The sequence below is a fragment of the Chanos chanos genome, chromosome 6 (assembly GCF_902362185.1).
Source record: "Chanos chanos chromosome 6, fChaCha1.1, whole genome shotgun sequence".
Classification (NCBI taxonomy): Eukaryota; Metazoa; Chordata; class Actinopteri; order Gonorynchiformes; family Chanidae; genus Chanos; species Chanos chanos.
In genome coordinates this window covers 35,142,126-35,152,582 of record NC_044500.1, presented here as the reverse complement: position 1 = coordinate 35,152,582, position 10,457 = coordinate 35,142,126, and the positions used below count along the sequence as shown (strand labels likewise).

Genomic DNA, 10,457 nt, shown 5'->3' with positions numbered 1-10,457 from the left:
GTAATTTCATACAATAATTAATTATCCGAACACGGCGTGATTATAGCTGTTTTAACGACACATTTGGAATTCTGGTCAGTCTGTGGGCTATTTTACAATGTGTATTATATGCGGATTTTATCAAGCGCCCAGATTGCACGGAATAATGAACGTACCACGAAGAGGATGGATAGAACAGCCTCCTGTACAAGCAGTATGTTAAATTGTTCTCACCAATGCTATGACCATTTCTGCCTTTGACATTTTGAAAAAGCATAGAATTAAACTGTTCTTTACTTACCTCGCGGGCAGGGAAAACTGGATATTGTCTTCAGTCAAATCTAAAATATTACCGAAATTGCCTGGTGTCGAGAGAGAGAGAGAGAGAGACGTTGGCCGCACGTTTTCGCTTCTCACTATTCCTGACAGTCGTATTTTGATGTCACTCGTACTGGGCGGAACTATCCACACACAGCGCTGAAGACATCACGAAGAGAACGCGAACGATTGGTACAAGTTATGTTATCGCCCCCCTGAGGTAGACCTTTAGTATTTCACGTAAGCGTTTGCAAGAGTACATGGAATTCAGCAATGGAAAGTGAAGGATTTCCCATATTATCCCTGATGAACGCCTTTTTATTCTAAACAGTGCTCACGTAAAAATGAACTTGCATGTTGCATAAATAGACCTCCAAATCAAACAAGTTGACGTAAAAACGTGAAAAACGCAAAGTACAAGTATATCTCAACCAAGACATTGGCTTCAAATGAGGAATGAAGATAAATTTAGACCGATTATGATCAGTATTAGTAATGTGATCAAATTACATTCAGCGACATGTAAGACTACATTTTATACTGAGCAGAGTAACATTTTGCATTCTAACCTTTCACAGAAGTGGACCACAAAGGTCTAAAATGGTCTCACAATTTAGTGTATGCCACTGTTTTTACAAAATACCTGTAAAATAAATAAATAAAAGCTTACATGTGTTGGCTGGTTATGAAAGGTTAACAACAATCAACATAAAAACAAACTTGATTATAAGGAGCTTTTATTTTCCTTGAACTCTTGGACTGCACCTAAACCCCTGACTGACATAATATCACTCAGTAGTATCCAGCAGTACAAACAGCACTCCCTGTAGGAGTTCTTTTCCTGGAAGGTCATGCCTGCATCTGAAGCACTGGTTCAACAGAAACATGACTGTAGTGTAATATAATAAACTACTACACATTTCCAAACATGTATAAGTTGAACAAGCAACACTGACTCTTCAGGGAGAGCCTTTAAAATGACCCAGAAGAGAGCCAATAAGACCACACGTGTGCTTCCATTCTGTACAGTACTTTATGTCCTATATTTGATATCTGATATGCTGAAACAGGGATGGACTGAGGGGAGTTGAAATGAAAATAACTGACCATATTAATAGCAGCATACAATGTGGCGGCGCCTCACAAACATACCAGCGCTGAATTTGTTAATGGCATAAAATACCCTACAATGGGAAGAAAAACTAAAAGCTGATGAAGTCTGAGATGTCATGGAACTGGGGTTCACTAACATTACTGAAATATTTCAAGCCATCAAAGCAAATGATGTAGTCAGTGCCTTTTTGTCAATATAGTAACTAACCCATGTACTGACACATTCTGCACGACTCCCAAATGTATCGGTTTGGTGCAGAAAATTGAGATCATTAAAAAACATCATCATCATAAACATCAACACATTTGTAGACTGCAACTCAACATGTGCAAATGGAGAGTTTCTGTGCCTCTAGAGGAAATAAAGTGAAGGAAAACTTAGTTAAGGTAATTCTGCTTTGACACATTAAACACAGTAAAGTCAAGAGAGCAAAATACAGCAAATACAAAATACAAAGAAAAGGGTTTTTTTGTTTGTTTGTTTTTAAAAAAAAAAGGGTTACAGGGCAAAAACGGTAAAAAGCTTTCCACACAAACATCAGCAAGAGGAAGAGAGAGAGAAAGTTATCAGGTACAACACCCTATACTCTTCAAAAATTAACGCTCATACTGCTTTTCCTTCATAATTTTGGAATAGACACAATAAAGAGAGAGAGATAGAGTGAGACCAAATGATGTCTGCTTTGCCTGGGCATTGTTTGAAAGTTTGAGTAGAGAATATAGATAGATAGATAGATAGATAGATAGATAGATAGATAGATAGATAGATAGATAGATAGATAGATAGATAGATAGGGAGTGCTTACACATTTTACAAGTATCATGAGAGTTTGTGTTGGAAAAAATGATTAATTTCTGCATTATTACAGGAAGGTATTTTCGATAAGCACTTTCCGACTGCAAAGTATTCAATGGGTCAGATCAGGGTAAGTATTTTTCATGTTTATTTAGAAAGGCATGCCTAAGGTGTGCTAAGGAGACAAAAGTGTGTCAGTTGCATTGTAAACTGGTTTCATCTGAAAATAACCGAAAGATTACTTCCAGAGACCATTTATTTCAAGATAAAGACACATTACATAAAACGCTATCGTGAATTTGTCCGACAGATGTTGGGCACACAGGAACTCCAAAAAAAAAAAAAAAATCATCATGTAAGAAGAGGAAGTGCATAAACATTTCAAGTGGCTCACCCACACTGTGAGTTTAAGAGCCAAAGTGGCTTTGAGGTCCCTTTATCTCTTGATTTGTTTTGTCTCTCATCTTTGGTCTATGACCGGCCTGTGATACTCTAGGGAAAATAAAGTGCTCACTGGCGCCCTCATGTGGAACATGAGAGGGCAATCTGTTGCACCTTGCCCAGTTCTGTCAGCAGCTGTTTGATGCGCAGTTTGAGCTGAGGCAGGCGGGCTAAGGGCTCTGGAGGTTCCAGCTCACCTGTGTAGTCCAGCCAGCTCTCAAGCACTGAGAAAGGAGAAGAAAACATTCAAAAGTACCTGCAGTGAGAGGACAGCTCACACATAGATATTATGAAGATGTGAAAATGTCATAACAACTTCAAAAATCCCATGAATACAAGTTATGTTACATCCACACTAAAAACATTAAACTGAATCATATATTCATTTCAGGTATAAGATGAAACTGCAGTAGTGCTCCGTGACTTGGCCATGTAATATTTCTGTTGAGTTCAAGGCAGGGTGTGTCCTGAGAAAAAACTATTTTGATGCTGAGACTCACCATCCAGCTCTTTCTCGATGAAATCCATCCTGTGTGTGACCTCCTCCTGAACAGCTTCAATGTGGTCCAGCAGGTTGATTTGCCACTGCTGCTGCTGCTGAGCTGTGTCCCTGGCCTCCTTATTGCCACCCGCAGACACCACCTCCCCCAGTTTACCCAGTGTCGCCCATTCTGACCTGCTTCCACGACCGCTGTCTGCCTCCTGGACACAGACACACACACACACACACACACACACACACACACACACACACACACACACACCTACTTGTTTATCTTCAAATATGACTGTCCAGAAGCGTCCCATGATTATAATGAACCGTAGAGACAAAGCATTAAGCATTTAGTTGGGGAGTAAGGATGATGCCTTCTACCTTGTAATGATCAGGCTGGTGAGAGGAGGGAATCTTGGCTGAATCGGGATGGAGCTGTCCCCCACAACGTTGCTCGTACTCCAGCAGGTCCTCGGTGCTCCGTAGGTTGTCCTCCAACTCCGAGCTACGCCTTGTCTCCACCACTAGCCGCTGCTCCAGAGCAGGGTAGTAAGCCCGGGGCTTCTGGTAACAATGCTCACTGCTGATGTACGACTCATGGAATGATGAAGAGGATGAAGGGGCTCGGCTGAGTCGGTCTTCCGTACTGTGGTTGAGGCCTACGGGGCTATCCTGCCTGTTGTGGCCCTCATCTATGGATGCTGGAGAGCGTACCAGTTCTGTTCCAGAACTAGATTTTTTCACAGGCTTCTCCAGCCTTTTCCACGGCTGGCACCATAACTTCAGGTCCGGGTGGGTCTGGGTCCTACAGAGAGACACAGAAAACAAAGATGTTTCACAAAGTAACCACGTTTTTTTGTTGTTTAAAGAGGCAGTAATGTTACTTACTGAAGGACGTTCATCTTGAGCTGTAGGCCATTGAGCACCTCCACCACACGGTGGACATCGCCCAGTAGCTGGTGAGTGGCTGTGATCTTCTTGGCATTCTGATGGGAGTAATTCTCCTCCAGGAAAGACAGACCATACATATGCCCGCTACTCAACCAGTCTCGATCGTACCAGTACCGCAGGCTCTGCCTCTGACCTGCATACACACACACACACATCGAGTAGAAAGGGGGAACTCAGAGGAGGAAAAAAGTAGACGTAAACAACAACAAAAACAGTGCGTGGACGTCTGCCAACAAAGCTGTGAGCTTCTTTGACAATTTTCTGGCAGTTCCTCTAAAAAGCAGTGGGGATTTCCACACAGAAGAACAAAACAGGAACTCTCCCCTGAATGAAAATAGTTGAACTAACGTGTTCTTGCGTATGAATCAGGTATCTGACCTGGTGGATCTCTGCAGATGTAGCAGGTGTATCTGTCTGGGATGCTGTCCTCCAGGAGGCCCATACAAGTACCATGCTGCCAGCACAGACACTCCTCGCACTGGGGAAACAGAAGAAGCAGACTGTTCTAAGTGCTGTTCTCTGCCGGAGAGGGCGGTCTGACTACCTTTACAGTGGGACTACTGTTCACCTGTATCATGAAGTCGTTCTCCTCCTCTACTTCACATACACAGCGTATAATCTCCTGTCCTCGTCGAGCGCTGTAGCCCAGGGGCTGAGTTGTGTCTAGGTCAGTTCCTGATTCGTCCTCGCTCCACCCACAACTGTCACTGGACCAATCAGATAAACTATCCTCGTCTACCATCAAAACAGGGGGAAAAAAGAAAGGAAGATGGAGGGTTACCGGTAGAACGAATGGATACTGCTGTTTAAATGGTATGCTTAAAAAAAACAAAAATCACCACTTAACCCTCATGTACCTGCTCTTATCTTTGTGGGGGAAAGAATGTAATTAGGCTACGGGATATTCAAAGAAAGTAGGGACCTTTGATGAAATGCTCTCCAAGCTTTGAATGCCATAGAAAACCCTGTACAGAATGATGGTTAGATGATATATAGCAGATCTGAGCTGCAGAGAAGCAAAACCTTGGATTCAGTGAACATGAGGGGCTTTGTACAACCCATTAACATGGGGATGGCAAACCCCTGATGCAACGCTGGACCGTTCATCTCATGTCTCAGTGAAAACAGTGAGACATGAGAGCGTATAACAAAGCCTTGACAGTGACCCAGAATCCAGACCATTGAGAAGAGAGAGGGAACAGAAAAAGACACAAGCAAACAAACAAACACCCCCCCAGCCTCACACACACAGAGCATTGATACCCACCATCAACACATCTCTGCTCTGACTGTCTGTGTCCGGGTCTGCAGTGGTACGCCTCAGGCGTGTGTTTGTGTGAAAGGGGCAATTTGAGGTGCAAATTCAATTTGGGCTGAGACGCCAATATTGAGATGCCAATATTCTCCTCACTACCTGTGTACTCTAACAATAAGGGGAGGAGGGGGAGAGCAAATGCAGAACAGAAATTATTTTTAGGACATTTTTTTTCCGATACAAAGACATAAATGCTCTACAGGGACACAGCATACTTGGCCAAAAGGATCAGGGTTGTTCATTTAATCTGAAAAGACTGTCACAGTCTGCGGGGCCAGAACCACCCGCATCAAGTCTAATCTATGGATATACCACCAACCAAATCAGTTTATGGAATAAATGCAACATAAGGACGCTTTCAAGATCTCATAACACATCCACCTTTAAAAAAAAATATGTTGGTCCAAATTACGGTGAACTATGAAGGGTTAAAAAACAACAACAACAACAAAAAAAACCCAAATAAATAAATAATAAAATATACAAGCACTTGAGGCTCTGAACACAACTGTTACAAGCTCAGTCAAAGAAAACAGTGAAAGGGGAGGGCCAACATGCTAGAAATGATCACTTGAGTCATGTCGACGAACAGAGTTGTCTGAATGCCAACACAATGGCTCTTCTCTACCTGACTTGGACTTCTTCTTCTTTTTCATTTTCTTCAGTTTAATGTGGAGAAAGTCCTTTGTTCTCTTGTCTTTCAGCCTGTCTCGCTCCTTCACACATGCTACAAACACAAAGCGGGACACAGTGTCAGTAAGATCATATAATGTGTCCTGACTACACTGAGACTGAAGCAACAGGAATCCTATATTAAATGACACTTTATATTTTGTGTTATACTTTGAATACAGGGGTGAAACTGAAACTTGTCACGTAACTTGTGTTGCAGAAGACACCTTACTGCCACAAAAAAAAGGTGTTTTCACATTTGACGCATTTCTAAGAGAACTACATGCGAAAACATCTAGAAAAAAACCCCTACAATTCTACATCATGCATTCTGTATCCGTCTCCCCTCTCCAATATCCTTGTCTGTTTCTTCTTTATGTCGCTCTTTTAACACACACCCATATCAGCAGCGCTCTTCTCTTTCTCTCGGTCTATTGTTCTTCGGCCGTTTCTGTCCAGCTGGTTCTCCTTGCTCCTCTCCTTCAACGAGGGCCGCTGCTGGAAATTCTGCACGTTAACTATAGGTGGTGCCGACGTGCGCCTCTTTTCGGTCAGCTGAATACTGGCCTTTCCGTCCACCCTGGGAGAGGTGGGAGTTTGGATGGGACTGTGTAAGGTGGAGTCTGTAGGACAAGGCACACACATACATTTAAACACGGAGTGTAAAAATCAACATCCACATTAGAGTTTGGCGTTAAGGATTGGGTAAGACTCAAAGATGCTGCTTTGAGTGACGAATGTGTGCAGAGGTGCAATAGGCGTCAGGGAGAGTGGTGCTTTGTGCTTCAGAGGTGATGAATGGTGCTTATTCTCTTAACACTTGGTATTTCATGCACAGATAATAACTCAGATGGAGGCACTCACACATTGAGGCTGATATAGTGCGTCTCCTCTTGGGACTCTCTCTGTTGCTGACGGTAGCCTGTTTGTCTGTCGTCCGAGTTTGAACTCTTCTGGTGGGGCTGAGATCCTCATCTATTGGTCGGTCGTCTCCATGGTAATATTTCATGTGGTAGTGCAGGAGTTTTGCTTTGCGAAAAGACTTAGGACACCCAGGAGCGCTGCACTTGAATGGGTTATGGTCCAAGTTGATGGAGAGAACAGGGGGTGGCTGGTTTTTGATGACTCTGTACACTAAAAGAGAGGAAATATGTTAAAGTTCATCTGAGTGATGAAAACAGAAAAAGCAGGAAGGGGTTTATGAGTACTCACATGGCTCCCTGCTGAAGCGATTAGGGTTGTGGAAACCCTGTTTTCTCACAGCTGAAATAAAAAGACAAAAGCCAGTAAAAATACAAAAAGAGTATAGACTATAGTTCTAACAAATTCAGCTAATTGTAAGAAAACTGATACCAAGGGGCTACAAAGAGCCTTGTATTGCACTAATTAAGACAGTTAAGCCAGAAGAAAATTATAACATACAGCTCAGCGCTCATTCGTCAGAACAGGTCTATACTGAAATGTAGAGATCACATTATGAGACAAAGAGCTGTCTGCTTTAATATCACCATTTAACTATGTACAGTACAGGACTCTTACACTTTACTGGGGGAGCTGGGTTTGTCTCTCCAACAGCTTTAGAATCATCTGATTTGTCTTCAGTCTTGTGATCACCAGCAGCCTGTTCTGAGGGTGTGGGCACAGACTCTGGAACAACCTCAGTGACTGTGTGGTTGGCCAGTTCGGTGGAAGGCTTGGACTCATCAGGTGAATGTTTATCTTTACAACACAAAAACAGTGAAAAAGGCAAAGGAAAGATACATCAGAGAGATAAAGGGGAAGCCCACTTTTAACACAGCAGTGAGATGACTGAACTGACATGAACTGTTGTGACATATCAGCTTAAGTACAAGATAGTATCTCCCTGCTAATCTGTATTTTCGGGTTTCTGATCTCTTAATGTTTAAATAATGAGACTAAAGTAACCGTGTCAGAATCCACCCTGAGTTTGAGCCTGTTTTGTCGCACTTTGTTTTGCATTTCTTTAAAGAAAAGCTACTTTGCACCATTGAAACTGTCAACTCGAACTTTTTACAGAACATGTCACTGACAAGAGAGGACAGAAACATATTATATCCAAACGCTCTGTTATCTGAACGTGAAAGAAACCGTGACTCAAAACAACTCAAGCGAACACAGGAATTCCGCAAAGGTAACTGTGGAGAATATTAAGACCACAAGAATCAAACCTCCGACCAAATAACATTCAGTAAAGTCTGTACAGTTTATATAAGCATGTAGCGCCGTTACAGTTAAACACAGCCACAAAAAGGGAGTCAAATTCAATTTGGGTTAAATGCTCTCTTTGATTTTGGCTAATGACTCCTCCAGCTGGACAGATGACAAACGGATGAAGCCAAACCTTCCACAACAACAGCAAATTAGAATCAGACGTGACTAAATAAAAGTTTAATACAGAATTTTACCTTCTCGCGCCCTCTTGGTCTGAGGAAGCCCCTGACTGTCCACCTCCTCCTCCTCTTCTCCTTCTTCTTCTTTTGATTGCACATGTCCTTCCAAATGAGTGGCCTCGGTCTCTTTTTTCACCTCACTGAGCTTTTCCCGCTCATCCTCATTCATACTCGCGCTGTGTTGCATGACTTCAGCCCGTTTAAACCCATCCTCTACCGCTAACTCACGATTCTCTGTGCAAAAAGATCTATCGCAGCTGTGCTTTTCTGCTGTTTCCTTGTTTATTTCTCCTTCGTCCGCCCTTTCACTTTCCGTTTTGATGCAAACACTCTGCTCCTCATGCTTTCTCTTCTGTGCTTTTCTTCCTTCTATTGTTTTCTTTTTTCCATCATCTTCTGCTCCCTCCGAATGGACGTCCATCTTAGCGTGGCTTTCCTCATTCGCATGTTCTACATCCCACTCGTCAGAGTCAGCGTCCTCTTCGTCATCCTCTTCCTCGGTATCGGTACAGAACTCTTCGTCTGAAGTGTTGCGTGAGACTCGTTTGCTTTTGCAGCCACCGTTCTCCTGCGCTCTCCTGTCTCTCACCCTCTGGATTCCTCTGGCCGAATGCCTCTCTGTAGTTTTGTCTGATGATTGAGATTTCTGTCTTTGTCTCTATTTTTGGGAAGGGCGAAAAAAGAAAGAGTAGGTTAGGATAAGGCTATTGCAATGGGTCAGTGAGACTGCGTGATATTAACTTGGAAAAAAAAAAAACCAAAACCCTCACCTCTCTGATAAAGGGTTTGACATGGATTCCTTTTACAGTCTGTATGACTCCGTCATAAAACTTCACAGTATACGAGGCTAATAAAACATGGAATCATGAGAGGATGTTAGGTGTAATAATTTTCACAATTTTAAAATGCCATGCAATTCAATAAAACGTGATGTGTTTTCCAAATACGGCAGTAAATGGTCAATGATCTAACTTCTAACTGATTTCGCTGGAGTCAAAAAGTACTACCCAAACTACACACCATCTTTATGGACAGCCAAGACTTTTGCAGGATAGAAACGACAGTCAGACCAGCTGGCAAGAACCTTGTCATTCACATGAAACCCCTAAAGGCAAAAAACATACATTAAACAATTACTGTACTATGTATCAGTCTTCAGGGTATTACTGAGTATTGGCCAAATGGAAAGTGGTTCAACGTCAAATCAGTATGGCGGCAGAGAGACACACTGTAAGAGGCTGTCAAGGCCTTTCATGGGCTGTGTGACTCACTGGGATATGACTGTCCTCCTGTAGTCCTTCTCTCCTAAGCTGAATCCTCTCCACAGGTCTAAGGTATGGGCTGGCCCAGTCAAACCATTCATCATAGCGATGGCTCCACTGGCGGTAGTGAATTAAAACTTTTTCATCGTCATAGTCTATCTTCTCAATATTAGCAGCATACCTGAGAGCAGAACAAATGATAGTTGTTCAGCAAGTTGCTTTTGAGACAGAGAAAGGCCACAACAGAGAGAGAAGAACATGACTCACCAGTTTTTCAGACTGTCTCGAGCTTCAAGCTGTGCTCCCACCTCAAAGGTGATCCCTCTTCTATTAGGGGGTGTTTTACTCATACTGTCCTCAACCCCCTCCTACAAGCAATGTACACAGAGACATTTAGGATTTGCGCTACTTCACTAACAAGTGCATTCTGCTCCATTCCTCTCAAAAGACTCAGTAAAAATGCTCTAAAACCTGAACTGGTGAAGAGGATTTGGTGAACAGTTCAGACACTACAGATAAGAGGAGAAGACAGCGGTCAGATTAGAGACTCAGTTGAGCTGAGTTCATCACAAATATGTGTGAGGGAACAGAACAAAATAAGAAAGATATTGTGCCTGTCCTCAGCAGAGCCCAAACAAAGAAATCTCAGAGACCATTCTGGTACACTGTAGACTCATTATGTAATACTTCCTGTCACATCCTTGAA

At 42.6% G+C, this 10,457-nt stretch overlaps 1 protein-coding gene across 1 annotated transcript; it reads right to left on the bottom strand.

The window, feature by feature from the left end:
• Positions 1-2,728: 2,728 nt before the first annotated feature.
• Positions 2,729-10,101, bottom strand: phf20a (PHD finger protein 20, a). The gene is made up of 17 exons (XM_030778296.1): positions 10,019-10,101; positions 9,761-9,932; positions 9,510-9,594; positions 9,260-9,336; positions 8,505-9,147; positions 7,618-7,797; positions 7,291-7,341; positions 6,943-7,212; positions 6,475-6,701; positions 6,035-6,122; positions 5,359-5,514; positions 4,660-4,826; positions 4,470-4,569; positions 4,029-4,224; positions 3,538-3,945; positions 3,148-3,338; positions 2,729-2,871 (listed from the first exon to the last, which is right to left on the bottom strand). The coding sequence occupies exons 1-17, from the start codon at positions 10,099-10,101 to the stop codon at positions 2,729-2,731; spliced, it is 3,237 nt and encodes a 1,078-aa protein (XP_030634156.1).
• Positions 10,102-10,457: the final 356 nt, after the last annotated feature.

Excerpts from the sequence above, each read along its gene's own strand:
- phf20a (XM_030778296.1), bottom strand. The coding sequence starts at position 10,101 with ATGAGTAAAACACCCCCTAATAGAAGAGGGATCACCTTTGAGGTGGGA. Across the intron at positions 6,123-6,474 it reads AGAGCGCTGCTGATATGGGT|GAGCGAGACAGGCTGAAAGA; the intron begins GTGTGTTAAAAG and ends GCATGTGTGAAG. Across the intron at positions 4,827-5,358 it reads AGAGCAGAGATGTGTTGATG|ACGAGGATAGTTTATCTGAT; the intron begins GTGGGTATCAAT and ends TTTTGATGGTAG.